Below are 22797 nucleotides of genomic sequence, written 5' to 3' on the forward strand. Positions count from 1 at the left end.
GGATGCACTGGCGCGTGTCCTTTTGCTCCCGTGGCGATGATGAGATGAGAGGAGCTCATGTCCAATTGCTCATATAATGAGGCAGGTGCGATTGTCTAAAAATGGTGTGGTTTGCTCTCAGGGGGTGATGTAAGGCATGTCGGGCCCACTTGAACGAGAGTAACCCCGGCTGCTTTACCGAAAATAACCCGGCCACTGCAGTATCAGCACCGGGCAGCTGCGCAGGTGCGGTCGTTAAAGAGACAGCGGGGCCTAAATGTTATCACTCAAATCAAAACATGCAGTGTGTGTGTGTGTGTGAGTGTGTGTGTGAGAGAGAGCGCGTTGAAATATACAATATACAAGCGAGTAGCCAACATGTTTGATTAAGCTTCTAAAATGAGTGGTCATGATGTGCAAACCATGATGTAACTGCTAGCCAGACATCACTGTGCATTGAATGGACTCCCGTCACCCTCTAAGTAAAAATATTTGTTGTTTTTTTTTTTTTTTAACAGCCCTTCTTCTTGCCTTCTCCGGCATCCCAGCAGCAACGCCCTGCAACATCCCTGACCGGCGTGCGCATCCAGAAGCGTCGAGCGACCGGCTCGACGGCTGCACACGTCGAGCTACTGTTGCAGCATCTCAGTTCGCATCCTGTGGCGCCATCCCACAAGCCTCGAGGAGGATCATCATCGTCCTCCTCTTCGTCAACATCGACTGTACTCTCATAACGAATGGATGCCATACGAACGGGATCACAGTGGGGTGAAGCAGGGCAAGATTTTAAACTCAGGAATTGCCAGTGCAGAGGATGCAGGATGATGATGATGATGTTGACATGATGAGCAGCTGCCGCACCCCGGGAGATATTTTGACAAAAGAAGAATCCCTTCTCCTTTTTTCCCACTGAACTGGATTCTCCGTCATAGCACCGGCTGGGACTGTTTGTTGGAGCTTCTGATGTGCTGGGATTGTGTTGTTTTTTTCCTGAAGGTGTACCTCCTGCGGACTGTTGCTATCCCATCCTGACAGGCGTCTCACTTGCTTATTTCAACACACAACCATAAGTAAGTGCAGTGTGTGTGGTTCAACGATGTGAAGGAACGCTTGCATGTGACCTTTAAACAGATATTCCTGATTACTTTGTTTAATAATCAACAGGTGCTTTTTCATTTTAATCCATGCAACACACATCTTACTATATGTGCTCACGTGTCGTGGCTGTGGGGGCCACACATGATGACCGAACAGGCAGGCAGACAGGCGGGCCGGCCTTCATCTGACTAAGAGGCCATTAAAGTAGGTTTTCCCGGGCTTATATGCAGCCTGGTAATGGAAATTCACTAATGGCATAGTGATCAATAGAAGAGCCACGGTCAATGTTGTGCATGTGAGGATATTTTATTACACTTTGGTCAAGACAGTGTCCGTCTGCTGCTACAAGACTGGCTGGAGTGCATGTTTGCATACGCACCGATCACATGAACACACACGTTTGGTCAAAGACACGTTGTGTGTATTAACACATGACATTTACAATTTTGTTATCGAAGCATGCACTCAAAGCACATTTTTTTCAGAAGACCTCAAATATACTTCTTTTTTTTTTTTTTAAACACAACAGATCAGAAACATACAGTACGTGTATGTTTTTGCTCTAGGACATATACAATTACTACAGAGTCATGTTGCGAGAATGAAGTAAAAATATTTTAGGATAGAGTCTTCATATTATGAGAGAAAAAGATTCACAACAATGCAGTTGAAATATTTGTTTTCAAAAATGGGAACATTTGCAAAAAAGGAGAAAAAGTTCAAATTAATAATACGCTTTGTCACCTATAACACAAATCTTCAGATGGAGGCTGTTTTTTCTTGAAATATATAGAAAATGGGTTGGTTTGCAAAATGTAAAATACCAAAGTAGCCCCCGCATCCCTTCATATTTCAGTACGCGGCCCTTTGTTTGTTTGGGCACCCTTGGCATAGACTTTATACCATGAAGTACTGTAAGGAAAGGTCATGTTTGTGTAGCCAGTAGCCAGTATTTAGGAATTTGTACAAAAAAGTATGGCTTTTTTACCTTTAGGCGCAACCAGAGTTGGCACAACCCAAATTTACAATACACAATACAATACACAAAGAATACACAAATGACAGCAGTTTTGCAGCACACATACAGTATGTGTTTTGGCCTGGACACGCCGTGTTGGGTGATGACGTCACAAAGCGTCACTGCTCCTGGGCCGCACAGGTTTAGGAGAGCACAGGTGTCAAACTCAAGGCCCGGGGGCCGGATTTGGCCCACCATATCATTTTATGTGGCCCGCGAAAGCCTTGAAATAATGCATGTCAAAAGGACACTTAATTTAATACTCTAAAAAAATATATTTGTATCTATATATTGTAATTTTGTTATTAATATTAATTTTGTCTTTACTTTTTTAAGCTTTATTTTGCATTATTTTACTTTTATACTATTGTAAAATTATATTTATATTATTGTATTTTTATATGTATGCTGTATGCTGTAATTTAATTTTTGTTTTAGTTAATATAAATATATTTAAATAAGTAACAATTTTAATATATAAAAAATATTTTTACAGTAATCTAAAAAAATTTAATATTTAAAACATATTTTTACAATAATTTAATAAACATTTACCGTTCCGTTTACAATAAATAATAAAATAATATATTAAAGTAAAAACAAAATGAATATTACCAACACATACAACTTAATTTTTTTTTTAATCAAAAAGACAATCTTTCTTGCTAAATGTATTTGTTGTCAATGTTGACAGAAAACCTTATATTTTTTTTTTCAATTTACAATGACTATTTTTTATTAGTTATTAATGAAAAATTCATGTAATAATTCATTAACGAAATTCTAAAATAGAATGATAAAACAGTGGCCCTCTGAGGATAACCACAACTGCGATGCGGCCCACGGTGAAAACCAGTTTGACTCCCCTGGTCTAGAGCCTTACAAAACGTCCTTACTTTGCACATTGTCCCCATAAATGTCACTTAAAAGGAGCTTCAAATAAGGACAGATGAGTTAAATATGAATACTGAATGAAGTGAATCAACTGTATTCCACAGGTCCACTGCAACTCCCGTGACCGCCACATACCCGCCAAACGATGACGTCACACACAGGCAGACTGAATCGAGTAACGTTTAACGTATTTTTCATTAAAAGTGCTAAAAAAACACATCCATATAAAGCCTGCCGTGCTTAAATCCGATGCTTTATTTCCTAACATCGATTCAATCGATTGATTACGTTTTAAACAATGTTAGATCGATACATGTCGCCCGGAATGGAAACTTCCTGAACACAGCTCGATGTAGTTGGATCATAGAAATACAAATGGATGCATCGATGTAGCGGATGAATCGTTACACCCCTATTACCTTTAGCATTTGCCTGTATCGCATAATGGGCCACATGGGTAACATACGGTATCTCACAAAAGTGAGTACACCCCTCATGTTCAGCAACCGTTTTATTATATCTTCTCAAGGGCCAGTATTGTAGATTGGTTATGACTTAGAGTAGTCAGTGTACAGCTTTTATGACAGTATAGATTTACTATCCACTGAAAATGTCGCAACACACAGCCAGTATTGTCTAAATAGCCGGCAACACAAGTGAGTACACCTCACAGTGAACATGTCCAAAGTGTGAATATTTAGTGTGAGCACCACTGGTATGTAGCACTACCTTAATCCTCTTAGGCATGGACTTGACCAGAGCTGCACAGGTTGTTACTGGAATTCTCTTCCTCCATGATGACATCACCGGTGGAGCCTTGCACTCCTCTGCCTTCCTTCCGCTTGAGGATGCCCCATGTGGACTGCCATGTGGACCTGCGTCCCATCCTCTGCTTCACAATTCATCTTTCCATCAATGAACCGCAGCTCTCCAGTGCCGGCAGCACTCATGCAGCTCCAGACCGTGATTCTAGCACCACCATGCCTAACTGTAGGCGAGACACAATTATCTTGGTAGATTGTACCGACCATACTGTCCCTTGAGAAGATATTTTTTAAAATCTGTGCAGTGAACCTTAAGAAGCTTCAAGTGGTTGATAAGTTCACGTATCAGCAGGTAATACCGACAAGAAATGTTTTGTGTGAATCAGTAGACCTGAAACCAGACCCTGACTCTTCACGTTAATTAATTCAAGCAACCAGTTAACACAATTAACAGCATGTAATCGCATCATGCCCAACACCCACTTTTTAGCACAGTCACTCATTTATGAAACACCATCGGGTGAGGCTAACCAGTCCCTTGGCGGACCCAAACAAGAATCAAATATTTCTTGTGTTTTATTTTTCAAGCCTTACCGCCAGTGTTCATTTAACATATACAATATGTGTGTATGTACGCTGGTCACAACATTAGGTCAACTTCAATCTTCAGACTTCTTCTACAACCTAATAATAACGCTCAGTAGGTAGAAAGGTGTGAATTTAACAACAATATTTATTGTTGTGGTTGTGGTTTGGAGCTGTGTAGAACTCTTCTGCTTCATACTGTGAGGTGTCGCTTGAGTTCTTTTGGTTGGGTTGGTGTCTTATGTGGATACACAAGAGAACTAATAACTACACATGAAAACTAGCAGAAGCACTTTTTACACAGTCCCTTCCTCATTTTTCAATCTAAACTTATTTTCTCCATAAAGTTGCTTACTGTAGACCTCTTTGGACAAAAGATATCCAGGTATTGGCCCCAGATGTAGTGGTCGACTGTAAGGTGAAGTAAAAGTAGTGTCTTTTAAGAGTATCAGCTCAGCGTCGAGCCTTCAAATGTATTTATTATCTGAGTGTGTGGTTTGTAGCAGCACCGCCATCATAGATATATTGTTTACATCCTGTTTCACGAATAGCTCTCTGTTGCTGACTCTTTCATATGTACTTGTAGCTCTTGTATTGGACCTCATCAGACACTTTAAGCGTATCTAATGTGGTGGCCAGTCAGGGTGATGATATGGAGTGAGCAGGGCCTTTTGTGGCCCTAGACAACATTTTGTTTGTGTCCTACTAAATGACACATACTTCATTATAGCAACTGAAACAAAAAAGAAATATTCTGAGTAATATATAGGGATAATTCAAGAATGAACCACAGATCCTAACGCAATACAAAACAACACACCATCAGTAGGGTAAAACTAACCCGTCTCACTACTGGCTAAACCAGGGGTGCCTTCCAAGTAATCTGAATATAAAACATCAAAATATTTCAGATTGTGCTACCAACAAATGAACCTCAACTTTGGGTAAAGAAATGTGCAACATTCTGAAACTAAGGAAACACATTTCAACCATTACACCAGCACTGAATGAGAAAGTTCTCTTTTCCCGCACGCCCTTTAGGTCTCATTTCGGCCTTTGACATGACGAGACTTTGATTTGATAAATTGCTGATCACACTGAAGCCTCCAAATGCCGCTTGTTATTGAAAACATAAACACTGCCCATCTAAATTGACTTGAACCTGTCAGAGCCCTTCTGATCATGTGCTCCCGCCCCCCAGTGGTGGTGGCCCTAAACAAACGCATAGGGTGTTTATGCCGAGAGCCGACTGTGGGATTAAGATTGAAAATGCTGTCTTTGAATGAATGGAGTCAGACAGATGTCTTCAAGGTGTCTATGCGGCTCTTTCCAGCATGGCAGAGAAGACGATGGAGCAGGGCTCCGTCAGCATCCCCATGGAGGAAACCAAGCTCCACAGCGGGGCCCCCCAGGAGGCGCCCCTGCTCACCCACCTGAAGAAAGTGGAGAATCACATCACCGAGGCCCAGCGATTCTCCCACCTCCCACGACGCTCTGCTGTGGACCTGGAGTTCAACGAGCTGTCCTACACCATTCGCGAGGGTCCCTGGTGGAGAAGGAGAGGTACTGCAGTCCTTCCACTCCCTTTACCAGTGATAGATGGGCCGGTCATTCTTGCACAAGGAGTTTGTCTTTGCTGCATAGTAAATAATTGACACTCACAGATCATCACACTGTTTGCATCTCCTTTCACACACATGATTGATCTGCTCATGAAATGTGACCAATATTTAAACGCACCACCCTTATTAATGATGAAAGAGCTAGTTATCATGCGATCTCTCTGTACTTTGTATTTACTCGCTCTGTAAGCTTAACAAGGCGGGTACAGTTGCGTTTAAGTACACTTAGGAGGGGCCAGGTACGGCTGACTGGGTATGAAAAATGACAGACTAAATGTTAAGAGTATTTCTTACGAGGGATGGGGCCACAGTCGGGATGTATCGAGCAGCAGTCAATAATGTTTTTCCTTCCCTCATCAAATCCAGCCTGAGCTGTGTGTGTGCGCTTGTGTTGTCTCCTCTGGCTCGTCGACTCATCATGCAGACGATGTGTGAACAGGAAGTGCATCAGCTATTCCTGATTAAGCAAAGTCTTTCACAATTAGGCTGCTTTTACTCATCGAGCATACTGCCATTTATAACAAACATGATCTTGCTATCTGTTTATTGAGCTATCTATCAGTTGTTATGGTCATGTTTTTTTCTCACATGCTTAAGAAGTTACATGAAGGAACATCGCATGATGACACAATACAGTACATGTCCGAAGAAGAGTAGGAAGAAGCCGATCTTATTTAATCCTACCCCTTTTGGTTGTCTATTTCTGATCATTCACTCCCACCATAACTTTTACATGTCGACACAATCATTTTGTCATTTGCATTTACTTCCTGTGTGAAAAGGTGTTGAGAAAATAAAATACCAAGAAGTAAATAGGAGTTAATATAGCCACTAGGGGTGTCACGGGAGCTCGCGAGATTAAAATGTTACGATATTTCTTGGAATGCGGCATCGCTGCTGTGATTGATAATACGTGCGTGAGGCAGGATCAGACACATTAAAGTGCTTATGACACCAAAAAAGGTTTAAAAATACAACGAAAGAATTCATTGCTGTCATAGATCAAGTGAAATGATGTTGTTGATTTTGCCACGCCCCTCAGCGAGTTTTGTGAAGTGCCGCCATCTTTGCTGTGACCGGAATGCGGGGGTTGGGAACCCCTGCCTGACAGCATGCTTGGGGATATGTGCTCATTTGCACATTTGAAAATACTGTGAGAATGCCACTTTTATAGACTTGGCTTCTTTATTTTTTAATGTAAGAGTAACGCCTACATCGACAAACATTAACCATAGAATCAAACTGAATCGCATCGTTTGTACACCCTTATCGAACCGTTCTGTTTTCAAACTGTATCGTTTTTGAATCGCATGGTAACCCGTGGCTCTAGATTCGAATCAAATTGTCCATCACAAAGAGGTTTACATCCCGAGTGTGAGATGATGTCATCTTCAATAGTTGCCCATTTCCTTGATGTCTTTGACAGAACTTCGGCGTCCTCTGCTCCTCCATTTAACTTGATGGAGATTTTGCAGTTTGTGCTCCAAATGCCTTCAATTTTACCCCGCTTTCTTAAGTCGCATCTTCTAACGTGGACTACAATGACAAAAAAATCAAATATCGTATCTGCGCAATAGTCAGGACCTGCAGTAAAATGTAATGGGTTGTTCCCAAGCACATCAACCGTCCAATAGAAAGTAATCCTGCTACGTAACTACCCAATCAACAAACAAAGCACCTTTCGCGCATGGCAGAGGTAGTATGTCGCTGTTGTTGCTCAGTAGATGCCTCTGCAGGGAGTCTATTCGAAACTAGTACGCCACTGCTGCTTAATCAAAATGCTGGCATCCATTTGGAGCACAGGCACACAAAAAGATGAGGCGCACAAGCCTTGAACCTGTGATGTCAGACGTGATGAACATTATACAGTCTTCACCTCAATGACACATGGCTCTGAGTCATTTCTAAAAATGACTGTGGTAAACGGGGCGCGCACAGAAAAGGCTGTGCATGGTTCCACCCCGCTCTGAAAATTAATCTCGTATTGGTAGAGCAATAAATGAGCTGAAGTGCACTAGAGCTGCTTTTATAGGCATGAAGGCATGATGCGACCTGCTTCAATGTCAAGGGTGATCCCCCACCCCTCATCTTGAGGGAGGTCATTGGTAAAAGATGCCTTCAGTTGTGTCAAGGTAAGACAGGAAGAATTAAATGGTTTACACCCCTTTCAGCTATGCATTCGCAGTCACACATACAGTGGAACCTCAGTTTTCATTATTAATTTGTTCCTGCAGGTCAAATGGAAACCGAAGCCATTTCTCCCATAAGGAATGATGTAAATCCAATTAATCCGTTCCAGAAAGGCAAAAATATGAACAAAAAATGCATTTTATGGAGAATAATTTGTAGTTTTTCACATTTGCGTTCTTACCTTCTATTTGTATATGAATTACATGCACCCTATCCTTCTCCAGGAGAAGTTCTGATAATGTGTTCAAAAGTCTGAAAAGTTTGGGGATACAATCCTCCATCTTGGCAGTCAAATTCATTTTTTCGTCCAGCAGAGCAAAAAAATACATTGGATTTTCTGCTGGGCAGTGCTCGCAGAAAGAAGATAAAAAACGCTGTCTTTTCCTCTGTGGAGGGACGTCAGTGACAAGCACCTTCCAGCTCACGCACACCTGACCCCTTCAGGGTGCAGCGGTACCTCCCGTATGACATTTGTATGTATTTTACTTCTTATTTCTGTGTGTGCTGGCAGGTTAAATCCAAGTGGTTTTAAAATAAATAGCTATCATCGCCATCTTGGTCATTTCCGATAACTTATTTCTTGAATTCAATAGTGTTTCTCACCTTCTTTATCAAATTGTTGGCACTCGCTGCTTTCTTTGGCCCCATGGCGAGTTATTTAGCAGTTACACTCAATAAAAAATGCAAGGACTGTGAGTTAGGGAATTAAATTCAGCAAAATGATACATAACGGGGCAAACGTACTAGTTTGTTATGTGCAATATTGTAAGAAAACGGTGTACGAAAACCGAGGCAACGTTTTGGCAGAAATGTTAGTCGAAAACCGAATCGTATGAAAACTGGGACATACGTAAACTGAGGTTTAAGGTTTGAGGTGTTTACAATGTGCAGCGTTCCCTCCAAAGTTGAACCCATTCTGTTGGTGCTTGTTGACTTCCAAGTTTTTTTAATTTCAAAACTTCTGTTCCTGTAGGAAATAATGAATTTAGGTTCAAATAGTTGCCATTATAAGACCTTTTTGTATGCCACAGTTTTCGTATGATTCTCTTTTCAGCAAAAATGTTCACTGAAATTTTGCCTTGGTTTTTGTACAATATTGCATGTATCAAAATAGTCTGCACTTTTTTTTTTTGAGCGTGACTGCTAATTAACCCACCATGGGGCTATTTTAACAAATACTGCACTGTATGTCTTTCAGTGCACAACAAAGGAACATGTTAAACTTTGTGGTTTTGTTTATACAGTATGTCCTTTTTAAAAGCTTAAAATTGCTTGGGAAGCTGAATTTGTGTATACGAATATGATTTTAACAAATTTTGATGCTCATATCATACTGAGCAGCAAGCACTTGTGCCCTTGTGTGGCGACATCACAAGAAAATCCACAAAAAAGCCAAATCAAAAGCAAAAGACGGTCAACCCTTTAAATGCTCACTGGGCTGAATTCTCACAAAATTTGTTGACATCTTAGTGATGTCACACATCATAATGGATTGAAGTTCAGGTTTTTGTTTGACTTTTGAGGCATAGTTGAACACCAAATTGTACAACATCTGGGGTGTTCTATATCTCAGAATTGCTTTGCTGAGGCCTCACTTCATTTCTGCTACCTCAACATGCACAAACTATCATGGAATTCCCTTCTAGTCCAGCATGAACTGTGTTCACCCCAGCAAATGATTCAAATATATGTCTGCTGGCGTGGCTGCTGCTGCTGTGTTATTCATGCACCTCTCTGCTATCAATTTACTGAGAAAATATCAGATAAAGATAAAGTGCTGCCCTTGCCCTGAGGGGAATGGGGACATGGAATCTGAATGCAATCTACTGATCAGGAAAACCAAGACATCGTTTTTTTGCCTCAGTATCTCATTTGTTTTAGATCATAGCTTTGATATACAACGTGTTCCTTCTCTGTGAACAGGCTTATCATTTCCTAATTGATTGACCAGACTGGGAAAAATATTATCTCAGTACTGTACGATGCAGTATAGTTCTACACCGCTCTACGCTATAACTACAGTGCCTAATTTGGGGGTTTTAAAATGTGCTTGTGGGGTCATGAGCGGACATTGAGCTGCTCTTGCTGGGCCTTTGAGACACGGTGATAAAGATGTCTCTGCAGTGTCACGCAGATAAAAGCGTTATTATGCACAAGCCACAGCAGCAGTCTGGAGCATCAGTAATGCTAAACCACATGCAAAACTCTAGAAAGCAGGGATAAGATAAACATCTTTAACTTTTCATTCTGCTACCATTTTAGGATTTAGGACAGTCTTTAATGTGACACGTTTTTTTTTTTTTTTATTACTTTATGTCTTTTCTGTCATTAGTCAGCCTGGACCATCTTCATAATTGCCATTTTAAAAGCCTGCTGCAAGGAGAGCAGCATTTGGCTGAGTGCATTGTAACATATGTTTAATATCTCTCTGTAGTCTTGCTTCTTTGAAAGCGTGAAACATGATACCACTGGCTGAATCGTCATAGTTTATGATTGCTTCACTGCCTAGGGAATATATTGAAAATTAATTTAATGTACTGTATTAACTTCCCCACTTTTTGTGTCATTGGGTTTTGTTAGGTATCAGCATAGGAAATTCTATAGAATGTTCATTATGTATGAGTTACTATATTGGGGATCAATGTTTGTTCACAACACCCCGTAATGACAACATAAAAACAGCTTTTTCTGAAGTGTTTGCAAATGAATTAAAAATAAAAAACCTTCAGAAAACACATGGAAGTATTCACAGCCTTTGCTCAATACTCTGTTGATGCACCTTTTGCAGCAATTACAGCCTCAAGCCTTTTTGAATATGATGCCACAAGCTTGGCACATCTATCTTTGGGCAAATTTTACCCATTCCTCTTCGCAGCACCTCTCTCATCTCAAGGATGATCAGTGGAAACGGGGTGGACTTGATCAATTTTTTTCAGCTACCGTACATGGCAAAGGGTGTCAATACTTGCACATGTGATTTCTTTAGTTTATATTTTTAATACGTTTGCAAAAAATCACAAAAAAAATTGTAACCATTTTCATTATGAGGTATTGTGTTGAGGAAAATATGAATTTACTCCATTTTGGAAAAAGGTTGTCACATAAAATGTGGACCAAGTGAAGCGCTGTGAATACTTATTGGATGCATTGTATACAGGAAATGTCATTACTTGATTGGGAAACGTGCAGACAAACATGGTTTGAAGGTGTTCTCAAATGCATTCGTGTCCAATTTGCATGGCTGTTTTTGTGCTTCACCTTTTCTAAATAACCTTAAAAAGACATTTGTCACATGGACTTATATATATACACAATAAGGCGTGTGCTACAGTGTATAAAGATGATACATTTGAGTATTTTTCCAAAAAAATGTCCTTGTGATGATCCAAAAGTGGAATCCAACTTTCGAGCACTTTTAGACGTAATTGTCTGGTCAATTAAGATCAAGTGCAGCAGTAACAGGAATTGGTCTTTTTCCTCTTCATCAGGTTACAAAGCCCTCCTCAAGTGTCTTTCTGGAAGATTTAACAGCAGAGAGCTTATTGGCATCATGGGGCCATCAGGGGCGGGGAAGTCCACCCTGATGAATATCCTGGCAGGATACAGGTAAGACTATGAACGCCTACCAACGGCTAAAGTTGAACAGGTGCTCATTGTTTCTGTTTGGCTGCAGGGAGACAGGCATGAAGGGCCAAATCCTAGTGAATGGCCGCCCGAGAGACTTGCGAACCTTCCGGAAGATGTCCTGCTATATCATGCAGGATGACATGCTGCTGCCGCACCTCACGACTAGGGAGGCCATGATGGTGAGGTCATGCATTTCCTCCCTTTTCTCATCGATTCTTCAGTGTCAGTATCTTCAGTATCTGTCCTTCAGGTCTCTGCCAATCTGAAACTCAATGAGAGCATGCAGGTCAAAAAAGAACTTGTAAGTCCGAGTTGATATATTTAAGCACGGTTGGATTGATTTTTGATGACTTTCTCATTGCACACGTCTTATCGTGTTGTTCATGTCATAGGTGCGTGAGATACTGACAGCTCTAGGGCTGCTGGACTGCGCTCAAACACGTACCAACTCTCTTTCGGGGGGTCAATGTAAAAGACTTGCCATTGCCCTCGAGCTGGTCAACAATCCTCCTGTCATGTTCTTCGATGAGCCCACAAGGTACGACGACGTCACGCTTCTTCCAGTCTGCGCCATCTGGGCTAATCTCAACCTGTCTTTTTAGTGGACTGGACAGCGCGTCGTGCTTCCAGGTGGTTTCCCTCATGAAGTCGCTGGCTCAGGGAGGGCGGACAATCATCTGTACCATTCATCAGCCCAGTGCCAAGCTCTTTGAAATGTTTGATAAGGTGACCTGAATGCCTACACGGTTGTTTTTCTGATGGTTTATTTGCAGCCGTTCAGCAAGACTCATGTTATTTGACTAAAAGAGCAATATAGTCAGTCAGTGGCGCCAAACGTGAATCATTTTGTATAATTAGAATTGTCATTATATCATTAATATCCATCCATATTCCATATGTTAATGATATAGGCCGCACGGTGGTCTAGTGGTTAGCATGTTGGTCAACACAGTAACAGTCAGGAGATCAGACCTGGGTTCGATTCTCCCTTGGGCATTTCTGTGTGGAGTTTGCATGTTCTCCCCGTGTGTGCGTGGGTTTTCCCCGGGTACTCCGGTTTCCTCCCACATTACAAAAGCATGCAGGTTAGGTTAATTGTCCATAGGTATGAATGTTTGTCTATATGTGCTCTGCGATTGGCTGGCGACCAGTCCAGGGTGTACCCCGCCTCTCGCCCGAAGTCAGGGGGCTCCAGCATGCCCCCGCGACCCTAAAAGAAGAGAAGCGGTATAGTATATGGAAAATAATTAATTATATCGTCTGGGCAACAGTGATGAAAAGTTGAACATTTTTCAACACTCTGGGATCGCGTCGCAAGCCAGCGTGTGCACAGTGACATGCGCGCGAGCACAACATTTTAGCATGCACAAATTTTGCGTGTCGCTTGGCTGGAGGGAGAATTGTGATAATCGCCTTATTGCGCAGGTTTCATTGAAAATGAATGGACTCGAGGAGACGTCGCCTCCCGTGCGTAGCGGGGGTCAGATGGGTCAGACACCTTTGCAAGGAAGAACCCATTGATTCTTGGTGTACAGTACTATGCAAAAGTCTAGGACGCCATTAAATACGCTATGTGGTTATCATGTAGGAAATCTTTAATGACCACATATAATTACAGTACAGACCTCCACCAAGGCTGAATTGTTAACAAATTTGAAAAAAACATTCGTGGGAATGTATTTGCGTTTATGTGTTAGTCAGCAGGCTGCTGTCTGGTTCAATGAGGATGACAAACAGACGGGGGATGCCATAATGATTCTGGGGGCCCGACTGTTTCTCAAACTGTAATGATAAATTCCTCACCAAAATGTTATGGATTCTTTCTTGGTACATGTGCCACCCCTGTACAAAATATGGTATCCTGCTAATTGTGTCGGTCCTTGTGAAAAAGGTCATTAAAACAAATAAAAACAGCAGTGGATGAAGATTTTTTTCACAGTATCTGCATAAAGTTGAGAAACAATTTCAAAATGACACTTTTGTAACATCCTCTATAAATCTAATCTAATCTAATCTAATCCTAATCTGATCCTAATCTAATTATCTATTAACGTTTTACAAATTTCAGCCTTTGCCGAAGTTTATTGTGTTATTGTGTCTGTAAGGTGAACATTTTTCATAGCAAAGTGTATGAACTTATGCTCTATGCTGTTCTTGCAGTTGTACATCCTCAGTCAAGGTCAATGCATATACAAGGGAACAGTCCCTTACCTCATCCCTTACCTGAAGAACCTGGGCCTCCACTGCCCAACATATCACAATCCTGCTGATTTCAGTGAGTCACCAAATGCTTGAATTCTACGTGAGAGCGTCAGTGTTTCTCAGCCCTTCTGTTTGTCTTCTCTCCCTCCAGTCATTGAGGTGGCATCAGGAGAGTATGGAGACTTGAATCCGGTGCTGTTCGAGGCAGTCCAGGGTGGGCTGTGCTCTGAGGAGGGCAAGAAGAACTCAAGAGACAAGAGTGACCCCTCCTGTCACTCCCAGTGCCACAGTGTAGGGATTGTGACCATCTTACAATATTTACGCCGCACAATCACACCTTTCAGCATGATCACAAACGTGACAACAAGAAGTATGTGACAGGAAGTCGCATTCAGTTTGATCTTAATAGATTAGAAGCATTCACTCTCTGAACACAAAACTAGTAATTATAAAAATAATAAAAATTAGTTCCTTTATGATGTTTTGACATATTAGCCAATACCACAGACTTTGAACAACTGTATTGTTTTCTTTATAATTCTTTGGGAAATGTCTCTATGGACTCTTAACTTTCCTCACAAAGCATAAGACAACAAGTAGTTTTCAACATATACAGAAATGGACAGTTATTTCTCTGACAGGTTGCATTCCATTTCTGTCTCCACAGGACACAGGAACCCTCGAGAAACATAGCTTTGCCACCAGTACATTCACACAGTTCTGCATCCTCTTCAAAAGAACCTTCATTACAATCTGCAGAGACACGGTACCGTTGATTTTAAGTAGCATATTTTGTGTCAAATTCAATGAAAATACTGTACAGTAGATATCCTGCTTTTTGCTGTGGTTACGTATGGCTCACGGGATGGCTGCTAAAACAAACTGCCAACAAACTTTTTTCGTCTCAGAGCCGAGCACACAACTGTGGTGCGTTGAAGGACCGCTGAACAAAATGCTAAATCGCAACGTTTGATGAAAAACATTGTCAGTGAAGCTTGAAGAAGTAAACGTAAAGAATTGTGGGCTTTCTAACAGTGTTACATATCTGCTGCCCATTTTACCTGTATTCATTCATTCATCATTTTCTATGCCGCTTGTCCGCACTAGGGTGGCAGGGGTATGCTGGAGCCTATCCCAGCTACCTTGGGCAAGACGTGGGGTACACCTTGGACTGGTCATTTTACCTGTATTATCTAGTATTTATAAATTAATATAGACTTGTGGTGAATGAGCAGAAAAAACAACCTGTTTTTGGAGAACAAACATTTAAAAAATAATCATCATTTTTTGACCGAAAATTGGTGGGGCCGTGAGACTTCCCTCTTCCTGGCTTTCTCGTCCAGCTCCTCCCAACGGATCCCGATGCATTACCAGGCCAGTTGAGAGACATGGTCTCTCCGACGTGTCCTGGGTCCTCCCCGAGGCCTCCTACCGGTCAGACGTGTCCTGAAGACCTCACCAGGGAGGCGTCTGGGAGGCATCCTGGCCATATGCCCAAGCCACCTCATCTGGCTTCTCTCTGTGTGGAGGAGCAGCAGTAGCACTCTGAGTTTCTCCTGGATGACAGTGCTTCTCACCTTATCACTAAGGGAGAGCCCAGCCACGCTACGGAGAAAACTAATTTCTTGTACCTGCAATTTTGTCCTTTCGGTCACTGTCCAAAGCTCATGACCATAGGTGAGGGTAGGAACGTAGATCGACCGGTAAATTGAGAGCTTTGCCTTTCTGCTCAGCTCCCTCTTCACCACAACAGACCGATGTCCACATCACTGCAAACGCTGCACCAATCCGCCTGTCGATCTCGCGTTCCATCCTTCCCTCACTTGTGAATAAGACACTGTGGTACGCAAACTCCTCTACTTATGGCAGGATTTCATCAGCCATGTACTCAGATTTGGAGGTGCTGATTCTCATCCCAGCGGCTTCACACTAGGCTGCAAACTGACCCAGTGAAAGTTGAAGATCTCGGCTTGATGAAGCCAGCAGGACCATATCATCTGCAAAAAGCAGAGACACAATCCTGCAGTCACCAAACCAGAACCCCTCAACGCCCTGGCTGTGCCTAGAAATTCTGTCCATAAAAGTAATGAACAGAATCAATGATAAAGTGTAGCCCTGGTGGAGTTTAACCCGTACTCGAAACGGGTCCGACTTATTGCCGAGTTAGGTGGTCCGGTACCCATATTCCCGAAGCACTCCCCACAGAATTCCTCGAGGAACACGGCTGAATGCTTTCTCAAAGACCACAAAACACATATAAACTGGTTGGGCAAACTCCCTTCCGGTACCTGTCAGCTATCTCCTTCGTCAACTTGACAGCATCCCTCATCGCTGGTGTTGGGTGCTGGGATTACCGCCATGACAGGCACCGACCACCTTACGGCTACAGCTCTGATCAGCCGCCTCGACAATGGAGGCACGGAACTTGGCCCATTCAGACTCAATGTCTACCGCCTCCTTCTGATCATGGTCGAAGCTCTCCTGGAGGTGGGAGTTGAAACTCCTTTTGACAGGGGACTCTGCCAGATGTTCCCAGCAGGCCCTCACAATGCGTTTGGGCCTACCAGGTCTGACCGGCATCCTCCCCCACCATCGGCGCCAACTCACCACCAGCTGGTGACATTGGTTGACAGCTCTGCCCCTCTCCTTACCCGAGTGTCTAAAACATGCCAGGATCCACTGTATTTTCATCTAGCATTTTTGTTTTTAATACCTTTTCATACAGCAGTTATTTTGACATATTAAACAATAAATAGGACAGACACTGTGCGGGAGAGCTGTGACTGTATGTGCGCTAGGCGGATTCGTTAGAGCACCTCATCTACACTAACACTGAGTCCAGACACAATAACAGATTTGATGGACTTTATTTATATACAGTCTCTAATTCCACCCAACTGGTTAAGTTGTTGTGAGTATAAAGTCTGATATCTTTTGGAGAGGACTTGTTGATGAAGATGATGTATTTGATTTTAAAATCACTTGTTTGCAAAGGTGCTGACCCACCTCCGAGTGATGTCCCATCTGTTGATCGGAGTGCTGATCGGTCTGCTTTATCTCAAAATCGGCAACGACGCCAGTAAAGTCTTCAACAACACGGGTTTCCTCTTCTTCTCCATGCTCTTCCTCATGTTCGCTGCTCTGATGCCCACCGTTCTAACTTGTAAGAGCTCATCCCGTCAGGACCGAGAAATACTCCATTGACTTACAGCTCAGTCCCAGTTGAAGTGGAAAGACACTTATTATTACTGCTTTGGTTCCACAGTTCCTCTGGAAATGTCTGTGTTTGTAAGGGAACACCTCAACTACTGGTACAGCCTCAAGGCCTACTACTTGGCAAAAACAGTGGCAGATGTACCATTCCAGGTAATATTTCATTGATTTGGTGGTGTGGCCATTTTGCAATGGATTTCATTCAACAGAGCAGTATACAGTATCTCACACCCCTCGCATTTCAGCAAGATATTTTATTATATCTTCTTATATCTTCTCAAGGGACAATACTATTTGAAAATTGGATATAACTTAGAGTAGTCAGTGTAAAAAGCCAGCAACAAAAGTGAGTGAACATGTCCAATGTATGACTATTTAGTGTGAGCACCATTGTTATCTAGCACTACCTTAATCCTCTTTGGCGTGGAATTTACCAGAGCTACACAGGTTGTTACTTCATGGTTGAATCCTCTTCCACTCCTCCTTGTTGATCTGGCGGATGTTAGACACCTTGTGCTCCTCCACCATCCTTCAACTTGAGGATGCCCCACCAGTGCTCAGTTGGACTCCATCACCTTTACCGTCATCTTCCTCAGCAAGGCACTAGCCATCTTGGAGGTGTGTTTGGCCTCGTTGTTGTGTTGGAAAACTGCCATGTGGCCCACTTTCCCAAGGAGGGACTCATGCTGTGCTTGAGAATGTCACAGAATTTGTGTTTCTCTCAATGAACCGCAGCTCCCCAGTCCTGGTAGCACTCGTGAAGCCTCATACCGTGACCCGACCACCAACATGCCTGATAGCAAAGCGCAGTTCTCTTGGTACTCACTGGTGTTGCCAGCTATTTAGCCAATAATGGCTGTGTGCCCAATCATTATTAGTTGGCAGCAAAGCAATACTGCTGCACCATGACTACTCCAAAGTAGTAGTATTGTCCCCTAAGAAGATACACTGTAATAGAAATGCTTGCACAAATGCAAAGAGTGTACTCACTTTTCATACTGTATAGATCCCAGCAGCAGCATTAGTACATGATTGGGATATGTGTCTAGTTCATAAATGTTGCATAATCTTGTTCACAGGTGATTTGTCCAATCATGTACTGCAGTATCGTGTACTGGATGACTGAACAGCCTCCAGAGGCTGGTCGCTACCTGCTCTTCGTGGCCTTGTCCACATCTACAGCCCTGGTAGCCCAGTCTCTAGGGCTGCTTATTGGCGCTGCGTCCACGTCTCTGCAGGTAGGGTCCTTTTGAGGTACCTCCTAACAAGGTGAGCTCATTCAGTATTCAGTAAAGTATGTAATGTTGTTCCGCAGGTAGCGACATTTGTAGGTCCGGTGACAGCCATACCTGTGCTACTCTTCTCTGGCTTCTTTGTGAATTTTGACACCATTCCCAAATACCTACAGTGGAGCTCCTATGTCTCTTATGTCAGGTATACTCAGACTTTTGCTAAATGTATTGTGGCTAATAGAAATACTCGGTCGTGGCTTTTTACCAAAACCCGATATGCCAATATTGTCCAGCACTTTATTGCCCTTACCAATATAGGCAGCAGCTCTTCCCTCAAACTAATGTCAAGTCATGAATGGTAATGATAATCTCATGTAAAGAATGAACACCTTATGCTTCTTTTACTGTGATGTCACTCCATGCATTTCACAAATAAACACTGTTTGTGCAAAATAAGAAAAATACTGCAATACGCAATGCGCTTTACAATCGCTTTACAGTCATTGCAAATTGTATATTTACAATCTAAAGGTGAAACTTGGAAATAATTCCCGACCTAGGACATATTCAGCTAGCAAACTTTGTTGCTGTGTGGTGCATGATATTGTCATTCGCACGCCGATATCTTTATTGGCAGAAAAAAACGATACCAATATGAACAAATATTTCATTTTTATTTAATATAGGTCTGTTGATATTATCGAATATCCTTAGTAATTAGTCATCATTTGAGGTTTTAAGACAACTATGTTCATTGTGATTTGCTTCTTCCAGGTATGGATTTGAGGGCGTGATACTCTCCATCTACGGGATGAACCGCACTGAACTTGAGTGTCCGGGTCTGGTGTGTAAATTTCAAAAGCCAGAGGAGGTCCTGCAACTGTTGGATGTGGAGGATGCAAAGCTCTACGTCGACTTCATGGTGCTGGGCGTTTTCTTCTTGATTCTCAGACTGGCCACCTACCTGGTCCTGCGGTACAAAGTCAAGTCAGAGCGTTGAGCAGATCATTGAAAATATCAGTTCAACGTTATCCATAAAACTGCTTGTTACTTCATGAAAACACTTCCTCTCTTAGTTGTTTCATTGTTTTTACAATCACTATCACTGTCTAGGAGGATACTGACCATTCATGAACAATGACTGAAAACACGAAAAGCATGTTTATTTAAACTAAGGACCAGGAATGCGTGCTTGTTTCCAGGAAAGTGCCACATCAATTCATACCAATGCTGGTAAACCATCTTGGTGCAGGAACGTCCAAGTACTTGTTTCCCCTCAATGCCTGGATAGTAAACCCGGATTGGTGTTTAATCGGATAACACCCATCCCGATGCCCAGATTTCAAGAATAATACATTCCAGAGAAAGTGGAAACTATAAGTGCCAGAATTTTGTCAGCTTCTCACTTTTCTTGAAGAGATTTTGGCTTTTCCTTTTTTTTGAGATACAATCCTGACATAACAACTGCCACAGGATGACTTTCCATTTCAGGGATGGATCATTTTTGCAGCATGAACATGGCATTTGGATGCGGCTGAAGGACTTGTAAAGATGTCATTGTCAGAGACTCGTCTGGAATAATCATTCTGCTGTCAGTACTTTGACTCTGAGCCTGCTCCTTGTTTGTACCGGGAAGCATTCACAGAGACAACCATAATGTGAAAACAGGCATGACAGCTGCTTCCGGCCTGATGAGCTAACTTAAATGTACTGGCTGCAATTAGAAGAAGTGCAATAGCCATGGTTAGAAAAAAAGAGATGCTCATCTTTTGAAGCAATCCTTCCAAGTACTTCTTTCCTCCTCCGTGAGCTGCATATTTTTGTCCTCTCTCTCTCTCTCTCTCTCTCCCCATCACTCGGCTTTGCTGATGTCTGACTGATGTGTATTTTCCAAAAACAATGCAAGATACTTGAAATGCTGGCTGGGCGGATTGTGTGCCTCTGAACTAGAATGATATGAGCTTTGTCTGCTTCAGTGCTCGATGTTTGCGCACACAATTTATATCAGCATACATGCCTGTCTGTCTCACACACACACACTCACACACACACACCTACACACACACACACAAACACACACACGTGCATCCTTGTTCCAGGGCAATGCAACTCTTTTTCAGTAGACTTGCAATGAAATATTTCTTACTCAATCTATGCTACTTAGTAATCCTTATTATATTGCATAAAACAATGTAGGCATATAATCAACAATTGTACAGTGGCTATGTTATGCTGTGAAAAAAATGTACAATGCACTTTTCGATATATGCTTTATTATTATTATTATTTATTTGTATTTATAATTTTATTTTTTGAAAGCTTAAAGCTTGGCAAGCACTGCTTGGAAAGTATAACGAGAAAACAGCAACAGAATGCTGCCTGTTCACTGTATAGGAACAGAAATGTCATGGTATAATTATGTCCCCATATAAATGTTAGTATTGGAACATGTTAGGGGGCAGATGCAAAACCTTTTAAAAACCTGAGGAACCTCAAGTGTGAATGAAAAATGAAGGCATGAAAGATAATGTGGAGATGCAATCAATAAATGAGGGCAAGGATATTGAATAATAATAATTGTTATTATTATAACGATAATAGTAGTAATAGTAGTACAGGTATTATTAACATGAATTGTGGATAATTAACAATGATAGATAATTAAATATAATATTTTTAAGAAACAAGTGTAATAATGATTGTTCCATATGACTAAAACAGCCAGCGGTGGTGTCTTATTTCAGAGATATGATATGAATTGCAACTCCCTTTCCGGAAAGTAATACAGTAGCCTGATTGTGTCATTATAGCAATAGAAAACATTGTGACTGCTTGATTGTTGAACATCCCACTGCTTTGGCGTCATGAATATGTTTTTTTTTTTTACAAACATATTTAAGCACTTTAATTTATTGACAATGTTATTACCGTATGTGCAACAGTAATCCAAATGTATTGTAATGCATTGTAGAAAGATTTTTTTGTTTCAGGTGTATGAACGGGGGTGACTTTTAGGGATAAAAGCAGAACAACTAAAATTTACTGTAGATGGGTACTTCAAATGATGTTAATGCCATCGGGAAGATGTTGCCTTTTAATGCCAGACCCCGTCAGGATAATTAGCTCTCAAGTGCAGGAAATTGCGGCTGTACAGGAAATATTACATAGTCATTTTATTGCCAACACAACAGATAAGTGTTTTTACCGTCCTCAAATTAGATGAAAACCCATAGCTGCCTGCTGACTCTGCAAGATGTAAAAAAAAAAAAAAAATGCAGAAGAAGAAGAAAAAAAGAAGCAGATCGACCCAGGAACAATGCAGCAGTGTTGGAAGTCATTAACCAGTGTAAGAAAGCCTTGGCTTCTGCATGTTTGAAGACTTACGCACCAAAGATGGGAAAAACAAGAATATTGTCTCCTCTGCTGCAAATTCTACATTCATAATGGCTGCACTTCTCACAGGGATTATGTTGCCTCATCAGTTTCCTAACCAAAGAAAATGTCCTAAATAGGCTTTCACTGATACATTTATGCAGTCATTAAAATATCAACTATTCCAACAATGGCTGGAACAATTCAATCCAATTTTACATTCTCCTAAACTGGTGTTATTATAAGTCTATTGGGTACGCCACCACGGCATTTAGCTCCACTAATTGAATCAGATCATGTATCATATCAGCAGTATTAAGGGGTTTTGGAATTGAATCAAGATGCAGCATATAAATGCATGTTCAAAGCAGAAAGTACAAAACTTTTCATTCAGCTTTCATTGCCATATTACTGTTCCACCTGTCACCGGAATTTTCCTCGTGTGAGATTTATTTGTGTACAGATCTTCTTATGTACAAACCTTGTGGCAGAATCTTGAAAGGCTGTTACAAAGTTTTTGTCTGTTATGATTTGTGTGTCATTTACTGTCCACCCCCCCTTCCCCTCACCTAATTTATGAACATGCTAGTTCTGTATACTGAAAGCTGTTCTATCATTATAATAAAACTCATTTATAACCTTTGCCGTTGCTTGTAAATGTATTGTATGTACTGTACTTACACATACAGTAGTGCAAGGGACATTGTACACTTAGAGCCGGCTGGTCCATTAGGCAATATCGGCAGGTGCTAAAAAATCTGGGGGAAAAATCACCTTCAACATCTATCCATACATATCGCATGTCGTTGTAGTTATTTTATTTAGTTTGCATGTAGATATTGCATAGGGTAAAAGTAGTAGTTATTGTATACAAACTGTGCTATTTCAACTGCTTGAAGCTGATTGTTGTATTCATATTTTATTACTATTATTATGTATTTCCTTATTTACAGGATTTTATATATTTTATATTTCTGATTTTTTTATAATTTATTTGTAAT

At 41.4% G+C, this 22797-nt stretch overlaps 1 protein-coding gene across 1 annotated transcript; it reads left to right on the forward strand.

Annotated features, from left to right (window-relative positions):
- Nucleotides 1-309: 309 nt before the first annotated feature.
- Nucleotides 310-22438, forward strand: abcg4a (ATP-binding cassette, sub-family G (WHITE), member 4a). Its single transcript, XM_054755865.1, has 15 exons — nt 310-1049; nt 5672-5901; nt 11639-11756; nt 11824-11956; nt 12028-12078; nt 12170-12315; nt 12380-12503; nt 13938-14052; nt 14131-14270; nt 14647-14745; nt 16974-17142; nt 17245-17345; nt 18272-18430; nt 18508-18626; nt 19199-22438. Exons 2-15 carry the CDS (start codon nt 5673-5675, stop codon nt 19422-19424), a joined length of 1929 nt encoding a protein of 642 aa, XP_054611840.1. The 5' UTR covers nt 310-1049; nt 5672; the 3' UTR covers nt 19425-22438.
- Nucleotides 22439-22797: the final 359 nt, after the last annotated feature.

This window comes from Dunckerocampus dactyliophorus, chromosome 16 (assembly GCF_027744805.1).
Source record: "Dunckerocampus dactyliophorus isolate RoL2022-P2 chromosome 16, RoL_Ddac_1.1, whole genome shotgun sequence".
Classification (NCBI taxonomy): Eukaryota; Metazoa; Chordata; class Actinopteri; order Syngnathiformes; family Syngnathidae; genus Dunckerocampus; species Dunckerocampus dactyliophorus.

Coding starts and splice junctions, on each gene's coding strand:
- abcg4a (XM_054755865.1), top strand. CDS start 5,673: ATGGCAGAGAAGACGATGGAGCAGGGCTCCGTCAGCATCCCCATGGAG. Junction 12,504..13,937: donor TCTTTGAAATGTTTGATAAG/GTGACCTGAATG, acceptor CTGTTCTTGCAG/TTGTACATCCTCAGTCAAGG. Junction 14,746..16,973: donor TTACAATCTGCAGAGACACG/GTACCGTTGATT, acceptor TTGTTTGCAAAG/GTGCTGACCCACCTCCGAGT.